The sequence below is a fragment of the Sorex araneus genome, chromosome 4, assembly GCF_027595985.1.
Source record: "Sorex araneus isolate mSorAra2 chromosome 4, mSorAra2.pri, whole genome shotgun sequence".
In the NCBI taxonomy this organism is placed as follows: Eukaryota; Metazoa; Chordata; class Mammalia; order Eulipotyphla; family Soricidae; genus Sorex; species Sorex araneus.
This window is the reverse complement of record NC_073305.1, coordinates 190,440,743-190,461,574: the sequence shown is the minus strand read 5'-3', so window position 1 is coordinate 190,461,574 and position 20,832 is coordinate 190,440,743. Positions and strand designations below refer to the sequence as shown.

The window sequence follows — 20,832 nt, the reverse complement described above, 5'->3', positions numbered from 1 at the left end:
GACAGTTACGAGAGGGAAGACTTTCTTGTCATTTCCCCAGACAGCAGCTCCACTCAGTGCCGGCCACGTCAGACAGAACGACTGGAAGCGAAGGGCAGAAGATCAGGGCTGGAGGGGTGAGCTCACGGCTGCCTCTCAGGAGGGGGCACTGCCGTGGGAGAACTGCCAGCAGCAGGGAGAGGGCGTCCCCCCGGGAGGGGCTAGCGGGGGACTCGAGAGCCGGCCCATGCTTCGCCCCCGGGCTGCCACTCTTCTCTCTTAGGGCAAAGAGGCTCTGCCAACTCTCACACCCGGGTGTGGACGATTTCCCCAAAGGCGGGTCTGCGGTACCAGGCTGGAAGCCTGCCCGTGGGCACACCCCAGCCCCCTCCAACGCCCATGCTGTGGCCGGGCACCTGTGTGGGTGGCATGTGCATGTCCTGAGGGCTTGGGGTCCCTCCCCACATTGTTGCAGGAGCTTGGAAACATGAGCCCGGCAAACTGGAAGGAGCCCTGCTCCCTCCGACACTGGGGGCTCGGTAAGGCTGAGTCCCCCATCACTGGCAGCAGAGCAGAGGCACCAGAGTGGACTGGGGTGCGGTCCGACTTGCACCCCTCCCTCTGCAGTGACTCAGGCAGGAGGGGGTGCACCAGCTGGCCAGGTGGTTGGGGAGTCAGGACTGATTCCGCATGAGACACCCCACAAAATGGGGACAGTCAGAAAGACTAACAATACCCCAAACCACAAAAGCTACCCGTCTCCCCAGCACTCCGGACTCTCCATGTGTCCCCAAAAGAAAAGCCCTATGACCTCAATGTCCCAGGGTGGCTCAGCCGTGGGGGCTGTGGGAGCTGCCGGGGGCCACATGCAGCTCCCGGGTGCAGTGCTGGGGACACATTCCCAGAGAACACAAGAATGACTCCTCGGGTGAGCACATGGGCTGGAGCTGGGGTGGCTGTGATGGGTGGGCTCTGGGGGTGAATGTCAGGGGGCACAGCGGGGACACTGCTAAGGAAAATGGAAGCGCGGGATGAACAGCCCGGGCCATTCTGGTGCCGTTGTGGCTGAAATGCCCTTTTCAGCATCGAGAGTCTCTCCTGTGACACTGGCCTCCCGTCACCAAACCTCTCTCCTCTGCACGTGTTTGGGACAGGTCAAAATACACAGGAGTGGGTTTGGTTTATGACTGGAACGGAGAAAGGTCAGACCATAACAAACAGTAACACTGAGAATGAAGGGAGAAAAGCAAAGAGGAACTAAATCTAGAGACACTGAGGCATGCTTTTCATCACGGCCCACAGCCTGACAGCGCCCGGGATGGCGGCCACCAAGGACAGACCGGCACAGAGAGAACAGCAAGACAGAAGGACCAAAGGCAAGGAAACACGAACATACCAAATCTAGAACAGAGATTGCTGGCATAGCAGTCTGCTGCAGCTACCGGAGGAGGAAAAGAAAAAGGGAGTGAGACAGAGTTAGCTTTCCCGGGCTGTGCCAGCGTGTAGCAGTCCTGCTCTGAGGCCCCACGGACGGACACACAAGGCTGCAGGCAGCAGCGGGGCAGGTCTGTGGAAGGAGGGGCGGCCCTCCTGCCCTCACTGGCTCGTGGGCACTGGGACAAGTCCTCAGATGCTCAGAATGAAGCTCCCGGAGCAGCTCTCAGCAGGCAGCGGCTCCGCGTTCAGTGACTGGGTGTCTAGTCACAGCCCAGCAGGGCTGGAGGCTTCTACCCTCCACAAGGGTATAAAATACCCTCACATGTTCTCTGACAGACGGCAGTCACCACAGAGCCCCTCTGCCGGGAGACTAGGGTGGGCCTTAGCACGCCCATAGGCCATGGCCAGAGCAAGGGTGCGTTCTGCCCAGAGGGGCCCAGATGCACCCGCAGGCCAGAGTGCTGAGCAGTGTGAGTCGCCCAAGAACCCACTGCCGAGTCTCTAGCCAGACTCAGAGCCGATGGCGCCCTCAGAGCAGTGCTCGGCAGCGCGAGCCGGGGGCCGGCGTGCCCACGTACAGGGACAGTGCAGGTGTGGACATGCTCGGGAGAACGGCTCTTTCCTAGAACCAAACAGCGGAGTCCTCACTGATAACTACTGGGTACAAACAGGCGGAGGACCAATGTCCCACATGCCGGGCCCGGCTTCAGATTTCTAGCAGACGGCACCAAATGATACGGGGACAGAAATAAAACTCAAGACTAAAGGCTCCCTTTCCTCCTACTGCTGTCCCAGGAAAAGAAAGGAAAAATATCAATAAAACTCAGAATCACAAACTGGCCCCAACCACTCTGTGTGCTCCATGGGCACCGGGACACCAACTGCACCAACCCGTGTAACTCACGTGCTTCCTGGGTCTGAGAGAGTCATTTCCTGAATCAGGAGCGGCACGAAGCCGAGGCCCTGAGCCACTCTCCTCTCCTGCTGTCACTGGCTACGTGCCGGAACACACACCTGCCTCGCCACTCTACCCCTGGCGACTGGCTCCCCGTTACGGACGAGCCCGTGGCACAGGCAGGATCAGGGGGTCTGGGGCAGCCCCAGAGGCCCGGGTACCACCTGGCACCAGCCTCCACGGGGCCACTGGCTCTGAAGAGGGCTCCGCCTGCCACCTCCCCGGGGCATACTACAAACTCTGCGGCCGGGCCAGCCCAGCTCCTGCCTCCCACTTACCCGGACCCTGCGCTCGGCACCCCCAGCGCCCCTCTCCCCAGGCCTGAGTTCTGTTCTGGGACCCCACCCCGCCTCTCTCCCCTGTACCCGTGCTCTGCGCTCAGCCTCCAGGCGCTGCATGATCAGCATGGTATCCACGTCATCCTCCTCCTCCTCCTCGTCGTCCTCGTCCTTCTGCTTAGACTCCTGCAGTCGCTTCTGGAACTGCCACTCCAGCATGAGCTTGCGAAGGCGGTCGCTCTCCTCGGCACTGCGCGTGGCCTTGCTCTGCAGCTCCTGGATCTCGCGGCTCAGCATGTCCACGATGTGCAGCTGCTGCTGCTTCTCCAGCTTCTCCTTGGCATCTCGCTTCCAGGGGTCTGGGGACAGGCTGTCGCCCGAGGCCAGCTCCTCCTTGCTGATGGTGATGTACTGCAGGTCCCGGCGCTCGATCGTGCGGGGCTGCTGCTGGGGCTGCAGCTCCCGGATGACCGTCTCCGGGGGCCTGGGCAGAGCCGCGGGTTTCTCGGGCCTTGCGGGAGGCGCAGGCGCTGTGGCGGGGTGCAGAGCTTGCGTGCGCATCTGGCCCAGCTTCCGCTCCTGCTCGCGCCGCTTCCGCTCCCGCTCCTCCTCCAGCCGAGCCTTCTCCTTCTCGTACCAGCGCTGCTGCTCCTCCCGCTTCTTGCGCTCGGCTGGCGGGGGGCCCAACTGGCTCACAGGGGGGGGAGGGAGAGGCAGGTCCAGGGCAACCCCGTCCAGGTCATAGTGCGCGGGGGGCGGAGGGGGCGGTGGGGGCAGGTCTGTCCGGAGGGGCTGGGACAGCGCCACCGGAGGGGCCGGCACCAGAGCAGGGGTCTTCCAGCGGCCCGGGCCGCTCTTGGTGAGTGTGGAAGCCGGGGTGCCGGGCTTGGAGGAGTGGTCCAGGTGCTCCTGGCTGGACGCACTGGAGCCCAGCGAGGAGCTCTGGGTGACCCACAGGTCACTGTCCATCTGGTGCTCCAGGCCACAGGTTCTGTCTTCCCGCAGCTCCTCCTGTGAGCGCGTCACCCGCTGTGGGGAAAGAAGAGGGAGAGGTGGACTGCAGCAAGGAAACGCAGGCAAGAGGGCACGGGCAGAGCTGTGGCGAGAGCTCCGCCAGGGAAGCAGGTGCTACCCAAAGAAACAACCAAGGAGTGGAGGCTCAGGAACTTCTTTGAGGGGGCACATGCGCCCACAGCTTGGAACCATTTCCTCAGGGCACAGCCACAAGGAGGAAAGGAGAAAAGAGCAGCTGCCTAAGGCACTGCCCTCAGGGGTGGGTGTGACTGGGCATGGCTCCAGTGAGGACCACTGGCCCAGTGCCCTACCTTGCTGGCCTGGCACTCGGACTCAGGGTTGTGCTGTGCAATGGCCCCGCAAGCAGCCCTTTGCAGAGGGTGAGAATCATGGTGCAGGTGTGAGAGAAGCGTGCACGACGAAAGAGAGCGAGTGAAAGAAGAGCGTGAGAGAAGAATGTATGAGGGGAGAGTGTAAGAGAAGAGTGTGAGGAAAGAGGTGATGGAAGTAAAGGGAGTGTGCATAAGGGAAGAGCGTGAGGGAAGAGCATGAGAAAAGAGAGTGTTGAGGGAAGAGCATGAGGGAAGTATGAGGGAAGAGTGTGAGGGAAGATCAGTATGAGTGAAGAGTGTGTGGGAAGTATGAGGGAAGAGTGAGGGTAGTGTATTTGAAAGAAGAGAGTGTGAGTGTAGGTGTGTAAGGGAAGAGAGTGCGGGAAGAGTATGAAGGGAATGAGTGTGAGAGGAGAGTGTATACAGGGAGAGTGTGAGAGGAGTGTGAGGAAAATGTGTGTGAGGGAGGAGGGTGTGAGGGAAGAGTGTGAAGGGAAGTTTGAGAGAGGGAAGCACAAGGCTGGGAGCCTGTGGTTGGAAAGGAGAGAAAGGAGCCGTGTGCCTCGTGCAGCACCCTCCCTGCTGGCTGACAGGAACAGGGTGCCATTCTAGAAGAGCTCTCCTTCCTGCCTGCCCACCCATTTCCTACTCCTGGGCAGGCACCCTACAGCCTCTGGAGTACGGAAGTCCCTGGGAATTCATGACTTGGTCTGAAATAGACACCAGAAGGGCTGTCTCACAGCCAAGCCTCCAGCAGCACAGAAGGAGCCCAGCCTTGCGGGAACAGCAGGGGAGGCCGAACCCTCACCTGACCATCTGTGTGTGCATGTGGGGTTCATACACCCCTCACCTGACGTGCGGAATGGGAGTCACTGCCGTCTGTGAGCATGGGAGCCTTGTCCTCATAGTTTGGCCACTGGTTCTGGGGAGGCGCCGTGCGGTCCTGGGCCCTGGAGGCAGGGAAGGTGAAGTACTCCCGGGTGTAGGTCTGCGTGGGGATGGGATAGGCCTCGGGCCGAGGTGGAGGGGTTTGTTCCTATGAATGGGGCGAGGGGGGAGGCGTCACTGTCTGGGCAGCCGGCATGGCAGTTCTGCCTGTGGCTCTAAGACACCACACACACCTTCACTCAGTTCAGACTGAGTCAAGACCAGAATCCCAAACTGACTGGCTTACCGCTTACCGCTTCTCCCAGAAGAGTCCCTCACACCAACCCCCTCAAAGCTGTCTTCTTCAAGGGAACAAAGACAAAATGACCTCAAATTGAATGAAGGCTATTGCTCCCTGGATGGCTCCAGCCCCCGCCCCCCAGGCCCACAATTTGACCCATTTTAGAAAATACTGGCGGAAGTGCTGATCCTATACTGAGAATAAGTTGGACTTTGCTTGCACTAATTAACTTCAAACCAATTTACTCGAGAACCGAACAACAAAGCCTGTCAGTACTCAAAGCCGTGAACGTTTCCGTAGTAACAGGGTAAGTGGTCCCACCTCAGAGCACAGATTCCCAGTAGAGACAGAGGTGATCTTGGCGGTTGCTCCAGGGGCATATGCGCTCTTCCCTCCAGGGCTGGGAAGCTGGTCTGCAGGAGAGTGGGGAAAGGAGTCCTGAAGCCACGAGACACGCGCCTGTCGCAGAACTGTCTGACCAGACTCCCCCAAACTTTGTTCTGCTTCCACGAGAGTCACCTCTGAGAGCCCCTCCCTGCCCAGACAATTTCAAGGGCCCACTTAGAGCGGCAAAGGGCCTCCAGTGCCCAGCTGAGCATGTAGCTCTGCTCGGAAGAAAGACCGAGACATAGGTTGTGCAACAGCCAATGGCCTAGACGATTCATGAACCCATCAGGATGCACACTGACGGGCCAACTCATGGATTCACAGGCCCGCTAGGACGTGCCCCACACCACACAGCACCCCCCACCCTGCTATCCACGGCCAGACTGACTCACGGACCCTGCAGGATGTGCACCCCCACCCTCTAGAACTGTACACAGCCCGGGACTCACTTGCAACATTAGGGCTGGAACGGTGGTCAGCCCTGTTCTTCATCAGCCTGTCCTCGCCGGGCAGTTTCTTGGGCTCACTGTACTCTGTCCACGGCAGCTGCGGACTTTCCGGGGACCCATTGGGTGCTGAGTTGTTGTAGAGCTCAAAGCCTTCACTCTTGGGACGGGGCTTCCCTGAGCCTCGGCGATCTGCAACTGATGGCACACAATCAATCTGCCACTGACAGAACACACTGCATCTACCACAGATAGCACACACTCCATCTGCCACACAGCACACACTCCATCTGCCACACAGCACACACTCCATCTACCACTCAGCACACACTCCATCTGCCACACAGCACACACTCCATCTGCCACAGATAGCACACACTCCATCTGCCACACAGCACACACTCCATCTGCCACTCAGCACACACTCCATCTGCCACACAGCACACACTCCATCTGCCACACAGCACACACTCCATCTGCCACAGACAGCACACACTCTATCTGCCACAGGCAGCACATACTCCATCTGCCACACAGCACACACTCCATCTGCCACACAGAACACACTCTGTCTGACAGACAGCATACAGTCCGTCTGCCATAGACAGCACACACTCCATCTCCCACACAGCACACACTCCATCTCCCACACAGCACACACTCCATCTACCACACAGTACACACTCCATCTACCACACAGCACACACTCCATCTACCACACAGCACACTCCATCTGCCACACAGCACACACTCCATCTGCCACACAGCACACACTCCATCTACCACACAGCACACACTCCATCTGCCACAGACAGCACACACTCCGTCTGCCACACAGCACACACTCCATCTGCCACACAGCACACACTCCATCTGCCACACAGCACACACTCCATCTGCCACAGACAGCACACACTCTATCTGCCACAGGCAGCACATACTCCATCTGCCACACAGCACACACTCCATCTGCCACAAAGAACACACTCTGTCTGACAGACAGCATACAGTCCGTCTGCCATAGACAGCACACACTCCATCTCCCACACAGCACACACTCCATCTCCCACACAGCACACACTCCATCTACCACACAGTACACACTCCATCTACCACACAGCACACACTCCATCTACCACACAGCACACACTCCATCTGCCACACAGCACACACTCCATCTGCCACACAGCACACACTCCATCTACCACACAGCACACACTCCATCTGCCACAGACAGCACACACTCCGTCTGCCACACAGCACACACTCCATCTGCCACACAGCACACACTCCATCTGCCACACAGCACACTCCATCTGCCACACAGCACACACTCCATCTGCCACACAGCACACACTCCATCTGCCACACAGCACACTCCATCTGCCACACAGCACACACTCCATCTGCCACAGACAGCACACACTCCATCTGCCACACAGCACACACTCTATCTGCCACAGGCAGCACACACTCCATCTGCCACACAGCACACACTCCATCTACCAAAGACGGCACACACTCAGTCTATCACAGAGAGCACACACTCCCATCTGCCACTGACAGCACACACTTGCTAGTGGGGCCACAGGACCTCAGGCTGAGAGACTTGTCCTTAACTGGGAAGGGACAAAGGCCCTTCACTGCAGGAAGGAGACTTGCTTTTAGAAAACAGAGGGGTAAGATCCCTCTGGAGAACCCTTACTGCATAGATGGGGAGAAATGTTCTTTAAAAGCTAATTTTCTCATGGACTCAGAGAGAAGGTACAGCAAGTATGGGATCTCACTCTTGGGTGAGGCCTTGCACGCAGCCAACCTGGGTTATATCCCCAGCATCCCATATGGTCCCCCAGGTCCTGCCAGCAGTGAGTCCTGAGTTCAGATTCAGGAGTAATCCCTGAGCATCGCCAGGTGTGGCCCCAAAATGAACAAAAACACAAAACAAAATTGACCTTTTTACACACTGGCTGGCCTGAGGCCCTGAATTAAAAAACTTTCTGTTTTGTCTTTTGGGACCACACCCAGCAGTGCTCAGGGCTTACTCCTAGCTCCGTGCTCAGGGATCACTCTTGGGGGGGGGGGGGGGACGCTCAGGGGACTATACTGGGTACTGGGGATCAAAACTGGATGGGCTGCATGCAAGGCAAACAATTTACCCTTTACTTGCTGTTCTGTCTCTCCAACCCAATAAAGCAACCTCTAAACCATATCTACTGAGTTGCTAGTTCTTCAGGGCTGATCTCACCCTGAGTAGCCAACATTTGAACACGTGATTCATGTTTGATTTTGTAGCTGTTCATCTTCCAGACCCTGATCTCTTATCTACTTTGACCAGTCTCCCTTGGATTCCTCACACACCATCTAACTTCTTCCTGAAGCCACTCTCTCTGCCATTATTACTCAGCCTATGCCGAATGTCATGTGAGCAACAAGGACTCCAGAGGCTCAGTCAGGCCACAGCATAGCATGTGCTTCTCAGACTGCCTTGCTGTTTCAACAGAGAGAAGGCCAGCTTTTCGATGCTTCTGTGGTATGGTGGAGACACCAGGCCCTGGGGTTGGTGTGCCCAGAGCACAGTCTGAGAGTAGCGAGCTTGCACACAATGGCCCAAAGCTGAGACTGCGCTCCTGAGGTGACCAACAGGTATGCTATGTGGGTTCCCCAGGGCTCCGGTGCCCGAGAGCTAACATTAGTGGGGTATCCCCAGCTGATCCCTTCCTTGTGACCAGAGCTGGGACCCACTGACAAGAGTACCCTGTGCCCTATGATCCCCTCCCCCCCCACACACACACAATGGCTCCTTTTGCAATGCTCCCAGCCCACATAAGCTGCCAACACTTGTGCCCATCGCCCCCACACTGCCTCGATGCTGACCCTCTCTGCCCATCACCCTGGGCCCCTCTATGCTAACCCAGACAGGGAGTTCTCGGCCTTCTGATAGGGAGGGCAGGGCTGACCGAGGGAGACTAAGCAGCTGTGTAGAGGGCGAGTGCAGGCAACCCGTGGGGGTGCTCTGTTCCTGCACAGCAACAAGAGAGCAGCAGTAGCCCCCTCCATCTTTTCTGGCATGACTGCAGCACAGGAGGCAGCCACAGGTCCCGGGCTCCCCTTACCTCTCTGCATCATGGGGGACGGCTGGTTGAGCAGGGTGGCGAGGCCGTGGTAGATGGCTCCTTGCTTGGCCACTTCCAGTGTGACCACGGAGCTGGTCCTGGTCATGAGCTCTGCAGCCCTGGAGGGAGTGGCCAGGAGTGGGCTGTCACCATGCTCCCAGGACCCCGTCGCCTGCCCACAGCCCAGAGACTGCCTCTAAAGATCCTCACACGTCTGGGTGGGCTGGCAGAGCACGAAGATGTCCTGCTCCTTCAGGAAGCTCTGGGTGTTTAAACGCTTCAACAGAAGCACCCCAGACTGAAATATTCACCCAAAGAGAGCAGTCTTGTACAGTTTCAACTCACATAGGAGCACCTCACAAAGCACTGCTCCTCATCTAGTTTCAAAACATAATTCCCTGAAGATTAAGTTTTAACCACAGCCAACATACCTTTCCTGAGAGAGTCCTACCAGACTTCGCCCGTCCACACTGAGGAGCTGGTCGCCTGCAGCCAGGCGTCCATCCTGTGCACACACAAAAGAACATTACCTGTGGTGGCGGTGGTGGGGTTTGAGTGTGTGGGGGGGAGGGGCACGGGATGGGCAGAAGACCCAGGGCCTCGCTGAGAGCCCCTGGTAGCAGGAAGAGCCACAGGATTAGGGCTGGACCTGGTGGCAGGCACCAGGAGGGGACGCGGCTGCACTCACCACATCAGCTGCGCCTCCTTTCACAACTGACTTGACATAGATTCCCAGTTTATCCTGACCTGCACCCTAAGAAAAGAAAGCAAAAGGGGTCATTTAAAAGACAGTAAGCAGCAATGTTCAAAGGAGAACAAAAACTTAAGCACAGGCAGATACAGATAATTAACAAAGTCCTGCTTTGTTCCTTGTTCTTTTCCCCCTTGTTTTTACATGAAAATTCAGAAGACTAAAACCATATGAAAAGTTCATACTCTGACAAACAAAAACTGGGGATGAGCCTGTTTCATGTTTCCAAAAAGAGAAAAAAAGATGCCTGAGAACCAGTTACCAACTAACAAGTCAGCTGGTCAGCAAGGAGAAGGTGTCAGGGAGACCAGAGGGCCCAACACACCCTTCAACACACAGAACAACGGTGCATATACCCCAGCACACGTGCACGCCCTGGCACCCCAGCACATACATGCACTATAGCATATACATATGAACCCTGGCACACACACAAGCACCCTGGCATACACACATGTACCCCAGCACACACACACACACACACACACACACACACAAGCACCCCAGCACACAGACAGGCACCTCAGCAGACACATATGAATAAACATCCCAGCGCAAAGACATATACCCTGACGCACACAGTCATGCACCCTGACACACAAATATACTCTGGCACACACACGAATAAATATCTCAGCACACACACATGAATAAACATCCCAGCACACATGCACCCTGACACACACTGGTCCCAGCACAGGTGTGCATGTGCGTGCATGCGCGCGCGTGCACACACACACACACATACACACGCACACACACATACGCGTGCACGGTATGGCATATACACCCTGGCATAGTGCTTCCCTGGTGTTTTCTTTAGACAGGAAGAGTACATGTGGATGGGCGTCAGGTGCCCCTGACCAGGACACCTGCCTTGTCCTGGGAGGACAAGTACTTCCAGGGCTAGACTATGACCCAGGGTCCCAGTTTCACTCCCTCTGCTCAGGTATTCACCATGGACACAAAAAGAGGCACCTGGGGGATTTCGAGGGCACCACCAGAGGAAGTGGCCATCTTCCCAATCTCCCAGGACCCCATGGCAGTGATGGTCACTGGAATGGACAGTGAGCAGACGCTTCTGAGGTGGCCTCAGCTAAGGAACTGGACCAGGAAGGCCCATGCTGACGAAGGTGTCCCAGAGACAGTGAACGGGCCATGAGCCTGAGAGAAAGAAGGTCGCTGGACTCACAGAAGCACTGCGGGCAAGCTCTACTCTCCCAGCAGAGGGCAGTGAAGAAGGCCTTCAGGGACAGGGGGCAGGACAGCCAAGACCAGGCCCGGCATGCCCTGCCTGGAAGCCTGACTGACACACAGCTCACCAGGAGGGAGCCAGCCTTCACCACCTCCTGGAACAAGCACACATGTCTGCAGGCAAGGCACGTCACACCATCTGGAGCAGAACAGGCCTGCACTCAGGAAAACCCGTCTTTCTCTGCTGCAGTCCCGAACCCAGGGCCTTGCTTCCTCTGGCCCACTCCCACCTTCTCCGTGGATCCAGCCCTCTGCTGCCCACCTGAGCATCCCAGACCTCGGTGGCCTCTCCTCTAGCCCAAGTCCTGGCAGCTGAACCTGCGCACCAGTGCCACCGAGGCAGAGTCCACACAGGGCTGGCCGAGTCAGGTTTCCACGCGAACGGGCCGTGCCAAATGAACACAACATGGTGCAGCACTCAAGACACACTTTTCGAACCCAGTGCCGCCCTTGACAGAAAACAGTGTCCCTTCGGCCTGGGTCACTTAGCGACACTTTCTCCTGGACGCCTGTGATTCTGAGGCATGACGTTCTGCCTCAGGATCATAGGCTGTCGGCACAGGCGGCATGCTGTGCTCCAACACAGTCACCCCTGGCACGGGGCCCTGCAGCGCCCGCACTACGAGCCTTCTCAGTGACTCTACAATCGCCCAGAGCCCCTTTTGCTTCTCAGCAGTGTGGCTGGTTTTCCTGACAGCTCAGGAGGGAGCCACACTCACAAGGCCTCTCACTGCCGCTTCTCCCCTGCACGGCAGGCCCATTGCAGGGTACCTGTGTGTCACGCAGCATGACACAGCAAGATGTATCACGGAATGCTGCCCCTGTCATTTAGATCACAGCACCCGTCCTTGAATCAGAGTCCAGAGTCACCATTATTTATGAGAAGTCAAGCAGTAAAATGAACAAAGCGGCATGGCACCTGCAAACACCATACCCAGAGGAAACCCTGGAGTGCTTCCGGGAGGCTGCATCAGGTGGGAAGGGGTGAATCTGAGGGAGGCTCCCTGAACTAGGAGACTGACAGAGTGTGACGGCTCATCTGCTGGCATCACCCAGATGCACAGTCCTGCTGTGTCTGTGCTGCTTGCCCCCCGCCCTCGCCCCCACCCCTCCAGAAGCACCCCTGGCCCTCACACCCTGAGCCACACAGGGGGCCACGTTTCCTGCTGGGGGAAGCCTCAGACCAACCATCCCGTGACTCCTAGACTCACTCCACCGCCACCACCCGTGGCTGGCCAAGGTTCCAGACTCTCCTCCACCCAGCTGGCCTAGGAGGACTGGCACGGCCACTGCAGCCCACGGGCCCGAGACGCACGCAGCCCCTGCCCACTCCTCCCTGATGGGCCAGGGCAGCGGTCAGTGTTCCGACATGATGGGGGTTCCTTCCGCTGGGTGACCTGCCCTCTGAACCCAGAGGAGTTCTGGCACTAGTCTAGCTGCTGGCCACAAGGGGGGCGCTTGAACTGAGGGAACAGGAGCCCAGAAGATGGGGGCCCACTCAGGGGCACTCCCGCAGACATCTGCGGGGCAGAGGGAGAGCCAAGCAGGAGCCGCAGCGCCATAGCCCTCAGATGGAAGCACGTGCTGGCCTGAATGGTCTGAGGAGGGAGGACCCGCCTAGCCCTCCCGAGCCGCCCGCCTGGGCGTCCAGGGCTGGGAGCGGGGCCACGTGCCCTCTGTGGGCCCCTCCCTCCTTCCCTGAACCCCAACTGCACTCCCTGGGTGTTTGGCCCAGCTGGAAGCAAGCCAGTGATGGCAACTGCAGATGAGGAAGTGCAGCTGGACTGGAAAATGTGTTCATAAAGAAACGTCGATGAACGAGCTGCCAGATGGCAACCCCCTCGGCCCCCAGCCTGCGTCCACTCTGAGGCAATGGAATGTCTTCTGTTCCCCCCACAGCTGCTTCTGTCTTGGGCACGAGGCCACCAGAGCAGCTTGGGAACTGCAGAGCGCTTGCAGAGCTGCCCCACATTCCTGAATGCATACGAGGCTGCCCCAGCCTCTGGCAACTGCGATCAAGTGAACCCACCGAAGAAGCGACGTCTTATTGCTACACGATAAAGCAGGAGCTTCTCCAGCCTAACTCAGTGCTGTACCCACCAGGGCTCAGGGCCCTCTTGCAGGGACTTGGGGGAGCATACAGCACTGGGTCTCAGCATGCAAAGTCTGTGCTGAGTCCCTTGAGCCACCACTCAACCCCTACTTGGACCAGACAAGAAACAAGCAGCTGAAATTGACGTAGGGAGGTAGTCAGGAAGGGGCCCATGGCACTGGACAGCCCAAGGCTGCAAAAAGCCCACCTTGTGGACACGGGAACTAAGGCCTAATAAGACCCTCCCCTGAGGCCAAAAGACCCAGAGAAGGCAGAATGCCCCCTCCAAGAGAAGCTCCAGCAGGAAAAAGGCCAGGAGAGGAATTTCAAAGAGGACCATCGACCACTCACTCCCAACTCTATCCCCTTGGCAACCACCCTAGCAGTGGACTCTGACCTAGCTAGAAGCCCCACGTGGGGAAGCTTGGGAGAAACCCTATAAAAGCCAACTTGAACAAAGGACGCATGCACATATGCTGCCCGAGTGCTGCCTGTGTCCAAGTGGCCAGGTACGTGTGGTGGCCGAGCACGTGTGTCACCTGCATCTCCCCTCTTGAGATGTTACGGGGCTCAGGCTGCCTGTGGGGAAGCCTGCGTTCTCTCTTGAGCGTGTTACTTTCTCTTTTCCTCCCTCCCCTGTTTTCACTTCATTGCTCATTACTCCTGAAATTCTTTTCTGTGAGAAAGAAAAGAAAGGGCCCAGAAGGCCTGGGTAAGGCCTAGAACTGGTTTTCCTTTCCTGCAAAGAGCCATTCCTTGCTCCAGCCTGAGTCTATGGCTCGGAAACTGGATGGTGGGGATTATTTCCCATGCTGAGAAGGGTGACCGGATGTGAGGTGGGGCTGGCGGGGCTCTGGCAGACTTTATTGGTCCTAGCCTTCCCAGGTGAACCTGGGGTGGCAGAGGTGAATCGGGAGAAAGTGGACATGTCTCTCCTCTCGACTTTACTTACATAAACCACCTGTGGGGGGGTCCACCGACTTCAAAATCACTGTCAAAACCCTACACACACACACACACACACACACACACACACACACACACACACACACACACACACACACACACACACACACACACACACACACACACACACACTTTCTGATCATTTACTCCTTTCCCAATTAACGAACAAAAGTCAGAACCTCATGCCTGCAGGCAGCCACAAAGGCTGTCAGGCCACGGAGAATCAGCAGAAGGCGGCGGAGACCTCCAGGCCACCCAGAGCCCTGCGCTCAGAGAATCTGCGGCGCCCACAGTCTGAGTGGCAGGAAGCCTCTTCACCATCCCATCAGTGGCTCTCCTGGACACATATTCAATCAATACAATGCATGCATGGCATGGACTGAAGCACACTGCCCTTGTTTCCACAGGGACCCACACTGTCCACCCACATGCTATCCATGAGGACACTGCCCACCCTCAGTCTAACAAGGCAGCTTACACAGGCAGAAACTGGAGAGTCACCGGCCTAGAGGCGTCTAAAATGGTATCTGAAAAGACTGTTTCTAGGCTCCTGGCCACTTACAAAAGAAATTCAGAATTACCACTGTCTAGTTCCTCCAGCTCCCCTTGAAGAGACATCCGGGAGCACAAGCCTATGTCTCAAAGGCAGCAGGAGCGCTACCACCGACCACTCTGGCATCTAATACCAAAGCCACACAGCAGAAGCTCACAGCCAAAGCACACCTCCCCTGATGGGCCTGCCAGCACCCCAGAACTGCGGGGAAGGGAGCGGACGCAGGCTCAGGACAGGGAGACCTCAGAACCTGCTTCTCTCTCCCGTCCAAAGCGGGCTGGTGGATTGGGGGTGGGGTGAGCAAGCCAGGAAGGCAGGAGAGGGCAGAGAAGTACCTGAAGTCTCCTCGGCGTCACTCAGAATGGCAGACCGGGGACCCTCCCTCTCCCAGGGCAGAGCAGACCGGAGACCTTCCCGGGGCGGGAGACCCGCGGAGCAGGGCACAGCAGCCTCCTCCCTCTCCCAGGCAAGGGCCAAGTGCCCGGCCAGGTGTGCTCACCTGGAGCAGAGCCCAGGCAGAAGGCAGCTCTGCGTCAACCCTTCCAGCAGCCGCCTGGCCTGGGAGTGTGGGAGGAGGCGATGATTAATAGCATGAAAACAGCATTACCACACAGTCCAAACAAAAGGCAGGAGGAAGCCAGCCCGGCGCCCCCACGGCCTCGGCTCAGCCCATTGTTCCCGGCTGGCCGGCAAGGAGGCAGCGGTGAGAGCTACAGGTCTGAAAACAATCGTGGGACGGGGGGAGCTCCGGGCCCAGTAGCACTGAAAACTCATCAGGCAGTGCTGGAGATGGCTTCTTCCGGCCGGACACGCACTTCTGACCCCGCCTCAGCCCACTCTGGAGCACCCACAGCATCCCGTGAGCTTGCTCCTTCTGCCGGCGATCACACAGAGGCAGGCAAGTGGCTAGGGGCTCCTGGCCAAGGGTTCAGGCAGTCAGAAAACTAAAGCATGACCTAAAGAAAGGAAGTTCCCTGCCACCAGCCAAAGGAGCCCCAGAGTGCACAGGCCGGACCCCTAACCCCCACCCCAGGGAGATACGGACTGGGGCCCAGTGAAGCCCTGAGGTGGCCCAGCCCCAGAGAACATGGTGAGCGCATAAGAGAGAAACCTGAGCAGGCTCAAAGCCCACAGTGAGGACAAGGAAGAGCTGAAGTTCAAAGTCCAGAGCACTGCATCCTACCGGCTACTCCCTTCAATGCACGGGCCTTTTCTCTTTCCTGTTTGCTTAAGCACATTTTACTCCACATGTCCTGTCTCCTCCTGAGCAGAGTTGGCACTGTCCTTCCCGAAACGGGCGGCCCTCAACCCAGCCTGAGGCCACAACTCCTGAGACCCCGTGGGAACCAAGGTTGGGGACACGGGGGAGGGTGTTTGTGGTTCTCACCATGCGCTGATCTAGGGTCTGCCAGCTGCCTGGAGGGGGAGGTGGGACCCTGTCAGTGCAGGATGGCCCAGTTATCAGTTCCGTGATATGGCTCCATCACCCCCACCCTGCCCACACCTTCCCTCGGGAGACCGAGAAGGCCAAGCTGGAGGCAGAGCGCTCTCCCCATAGAGGCTCCACAAACATCCCCTTCACTCTGCAACGCAGGTAGAGCCCCAGGCACCCTGCACTGGGCTCCCACACAGCAGGCCGTGCCTGTCTGCTGCCTGACCCCCAGAACAAAAGCAGCCCTGCCTCCCTCCATCTTTTCTCTCCTCCATGGAGGGCAGGCAATGCTACAGAAGACAGTGAGGTATCGGAGGCGGGCTCCAGACACACCACAGAGGGCCAGGAGGTGTGGCCCCCAAGACTGTCAACCATCCTACCAAGCCTCCTCGTGCTGCCCAGAGGTCCGTGCAGACTGCAAGGGAGACCAGTCTACAGAGTTTGGGACTGACCCTGCGGCTTGACCCTACAGGACACATGGCAGGCCACGACAAAGAGGTGGAACTTGCCCACTTCCACACAAGTCACACTCGCCTTTTTCCAACAAAAACAGCTTTTAAGGTCCTCTACTAAAAACTTTCCATCCAAGCATGCAGGGCCAAGGCCATTTCCTCCAGCGTGGCAGAAGGTGGCTCTGGTCGTGCAGAGGAACCGCCACCCTCTGAGCCCTCTGACAACTCCACCTGTGCGGGCTGGCCAGGGCCAGGGCCGAGCACACAGCAGGCCTCACTGCTCTCAGGAACACAGTGTCCTGGTTTCAAGCTAAGGAAAAATAAAGGACTTCAACAGCACAGTGAGCCGAAAGGGCCAAACTAGAATCTGTCACACACTGTCCAGCCAGTCATGTTGAAGTCAGACGACCCTCTGCTCTGTCAGGTGTCGTTTCTACCTTTACTTCTAGGAGACCCGACAGCACATAGCATCAGCGCAGCTCCCACCTCGGCCGCGGTCGGCGTCTCCTGTAGGAGAGCGGACAGAGGCCGCCTGTCTCAGCTCCTGGCTCCGCGGGGAGTTGCCTCACGAGCGTTAATGATCGACAGGCTGGAGCAAGTGCCGCGGGAGGAAAGGCATTCTCGGGCTCCGAGAGCTCGCGACGCCCCAGGCCAGCGCCCCCGCACTCACCGCCTGCTCCCGCCTCCCGACCACAGAGAACCACATTGTGATCTCTGCCACACGACTTCTCGAACCGAAACCAGCAGCCGTGCCGCCCTCCGTGTTTCCACACCACGACACAGCTGGTCCTCCGAGCCGGTATTTCCAGCAGTCTGAGCGGCGCGGGGCATGGGGCGGCACTTATCAGCACAAACAGACCAGGGCAAGGCTCTGCGCTTGCGAAACCCGGCAGCTCTGGCTTTCCTCACTTGCACTTTATTAAAGTTTAAAAAGAGCTGGAAAAACAAAAAGAAGGCAACTGTTTGTAGTTTTGGAATCCAGAGTAAACAGGAAGCACCAGGCCGTCCCGCAGACAAGTAAGAAGTAGCAGACGAAATGTCCCCCACGGCAATGTTTTAAAAAGTGAACCACACCCAGAGACTGTTCCAAGCATCTGGATTTCATAGAACAGGGGCAGCAGGAAACACGGGCCAAGCTCGGGGCAGAAGGCCACACCGACACAGGAAGGGGCAGGCCAGCCCAGGCCATGCGTGCCGCCTGACGGGGCTTCCACACGGGCGACCCTTGGGAGGAGGGCAGAGGACAGAGCTCCGAGCAGTAGGTGCAGGCTGCAGTGGCCAGGAGGCAGAGCAGGACCTGCCCGAGTGGCCGGCCCGGCCCCTCTCAGCACCTCACCGGGCTCTGTACTCCACGGCCTGCAGCCATGCCGCCCCCTCAGAGCTGCAGGCAGCGGTGCGGGGAACAGCGGGGCCAGAGACCGCTCTAGCTTTTCTGACAGGTGCAGGACGGCTCCGAGAGGGGGCCTGCGGCTCCTTCCTCCCGAGCAGTGGGCCACACCTTCCCTGCCCCATGCCCATTCCAGAAAGAATCACTCTCCCTTCTCTAACCAGCAGAAGGCACCTCCGTACCCAAGGCTAGACCCCAGAGCCGCCCCTCTGGGAAACACTGTCCAGACCAGGGCTTCTGAACTGCTTCACTCACAGCCCGCAGGCCAAAGGGAGACACCTCAGGTCCCAAGGTGGGTGGGTCTGCCCGAGGTTGGTGGAAGCGGCTCTCAGCCCCGTCTCGGTGCCAACCTGAGTTCAGCTCATGTAACTTGCCCATCACTTCTCTGAGACTGATACCGCGTCCACCTGGCATCTGCAGTCCCTGAGGAACACTGCAGGTGGCCCCCAGCACCCCGCAGGAACAGAGCCTGGCAGATGAGATGCATCGGTGGCAAGGGGCTGAGATGGCGCCCTCAAGGTGGGAGACAGATGACACACCACAGAAAGCCCTTTGCCTTGTGCCAGCCGGCCTGCTGAGGCCCCTCCCCAAGCTCCAGAGGGGAGTCACATGAGCCCTGACCACTGGGAGCCAGAGTGTGGCCGGGCTCCTTCACAGGCCTTCACTGGGCACAGCCTCTGTGGGGCTCTTGGGTGGGAGGAACCAGGTCAGGCCACCTCTGCCCGTGATGTTGCCTTGCCTGCCTGAGCCCCAGCTCCACGAGCAGCTCCCCGAAGGGTATGGGGTGCTCTGAGGGTCCAGTGTTGGGCGCACATCCCCACAGGCAGAGGACACAGCCCCCTCTACAGACAGGAAGGCACCAGGACCTTCAGGATCCCCAGCAAATCCTTTCCTGTTGCCGTACTCTGCCCCACAGTAATCCACGCTGCTCCTCGGGGAAACGTCTGGAAAGACCAGAATCCAGGAGAGGTGGAGCCTTGACAAGATCCACTGTCGGGTCGGAAAAGAGGGTGATACCACTGAACCCTCTTCCAGCATCCAACGGCAATGCACCAGGATGTGGAGCCCACAGCCTCCACCAAGGGCAGTGTGTTCCCACTCCCGCCCCCCATCCTGCCACATCGCCTTCTTTCCCAGCAGGAAACAAGACCACAGGGGAACGCTTCCCTCTGGACTGGGCCTCTCCCTCCACCCACCTTCCCTGTGGGGTGGCCTCGGGCCCAGAGCCACGGCCTAGGGCCCCTGACTTCCACCTCCCACAGTCGCTCAGTGCCAGTTCTGGGGCAGAGCCCTTCTCTGATGCCAGAGAAGCTGGAGTGGAGGCTGCACGCCAGACAGACCACAGCTAGGGCACAGCAGCCCTGGCTTGAGGAGGCTGTGCTGGCAGGGCTCGGACAGCTCAGGGAGGCCAAGACAGGCACATGCTCATGCCCACTGTAGCACATGGCTGTGGCTTCCATGCAGACCACTCCTACCAGCCTCAGGGTCTGGCTTCCCCGGCGGGCTCCCCACTGCTGCCCCAGGCTCTCCAAAGGACCCACCAGCCACTCTGTGCCCTGCCCTCCAGCTGCCCGCACCTCTCCCGATCCCATCAGCAGATGCTGTCCTGCTCACCCGCGACCTGCCCACTTCCTCTGACCATGTCTGCTGTCCTCATGGACATAGACCTGGGAGAGCACAAAGTGTATCCTCGGCCCACATGGTGCTGGGCCTGTCCTGCCAGTCTGCAGGACACCCGCTGTGCACAAGCAGGCCCGAGGGACGCCATCACTCTCCACAGCCCCGCAGAGGCAAGGACACAGCACTCTCCAGACCACTGGTCGTGCCCACCCTGGCTCTGGGGGACAGGCTGTCCTCCCGGCACCTCAGCAATGAAGTGCCAAGGAGCATGCACTTCAGCAAGCACGCAGGGTCAGAGGGCTGCAGCAGGCCTGGTCTCGCACTCTGTACCTGCCATTCTCTCCACACGGAACTGCTGACCCTTTGCAGGAAGCAGGGTCCAGCATACCAGGGGAGGCTTGGGTGAAGAGAAGGCCGACTGGCACAGAGGTGAGGGGTGGTCACACACTTGGGAACAAACACTTCAGTGCAGCCAGGAGGAATTCCCCAGACACAGAGCAGAAATCTGACCAAACAAAACGGGAGATCCGCACATGCAGGTGCCCTGAGGCTTGGCCCCTGGCGGCCGTCAGGGTCTGGCTCTGGCTCTCACTCTCGCTCCTGCGCACCTGCACTCAGCACACAGGCCTGGACATCTGGGCCAACATGCACATGATGAGGCCTACCTTGGCTGCCACGATACTCAGTCCCATTCCATTCTGCTTCTTCAAGGTCACGGTGATGATTTCCGGCTCTTTCCTCAGAGGTTGGGCCTACAGGATGGAAACAAAGGTTTACTTCCCAGATGAAACAACAGCTCCTCCTGGTCATCGTACACCTGCTCGAACCTGCTCGGCTGAGCAAGCGGTGCAGCCAGCACACACCACACGTACCTGCATGCACCAGGCTCGCACTCTGCTCTAAGCTATGAAAGAAAGCATTCAACTGTTCGCTCGGCCCTGCTTCATACCCGGGCTCCAAGTCACAAACAAGAGCACTCACTGTTTACCGGCTTTGTTCCACATACGGGCCTGCAACCCCACATGGGCTCAATATACTAAATGTGGGGGCACAGAGTCTGGCAATAGTGAAAGGTTTCTGATTGCACGATGACTAAAGACGATTTTAAAAGTACCACATCAGGATCCTGAGGCATTTCCGCAGGACTGTTCAGGCACATCGCTCAGCGAAAAGCAGTCGCTGTGAACAGCAGATGCCAAAGAAGCCCTGAGTTACA

General features: G+C 58.2%; 1 protein-coding gene across 22 annotated transcripts in view; it reads right to left on the bottom strand.

The window, feature by feature from the left end:
* AFDN (afadin, adherens junction formation factor) overlaps positions 1–20,832 on the bottom strand; it is a 99,676-nt gene that overhangs the window by 9,851 nt on the left and 68,993 nt on the right. For 11 of the 22 annotated variants that reach the window (XR_008629708.1, XM_055134142.1, XM_055134146.1 and 8 more), the window contains 9 exons: positions 20,282–20,368; positions 9,798–9,863; positions 9,541–9,614; positions 9,110–9,228; positions 6,000–6,194; positions 5,485–5,576; positions 4,846–5,031; positions 2,737–3,678; positions 1,376–1,417 (listed from right to left, as the gene is read on the bottom strand). Coding sequence is in view for 21 of the 22 variants with exons in the window: in XM_055134142.1 (XP_054990117.1) it covers positions 1,376–1,417; positions 2,737–3,678; positions 4,846–5,031; positions 5,485–5,576; positions 6,000–6,194; positions 9,110–9,228; positions 9,541–9,614; positions 9,798–9,863; positions 20,282–20,368 (1,803 nt within the window). In the remaining variant the exon portion in view is untranslated. The remainder of the gene's footprint in view (positions 1–1,375; positions 1,418–2,736; positions 3,679–4,845; positions 5,032–5,484; positions 5,577–5,999; positions 6,195–9,109; positions 9,229–9,540; positions 9,615–9,797; positions 9,864–20,281; positions 20,369–20,832) is intronic. The other 11 variants (XM_055134149.1, XM_055134152.1, XM_055134154.1 and 8 more) reach the window with 2 other exon arrangements.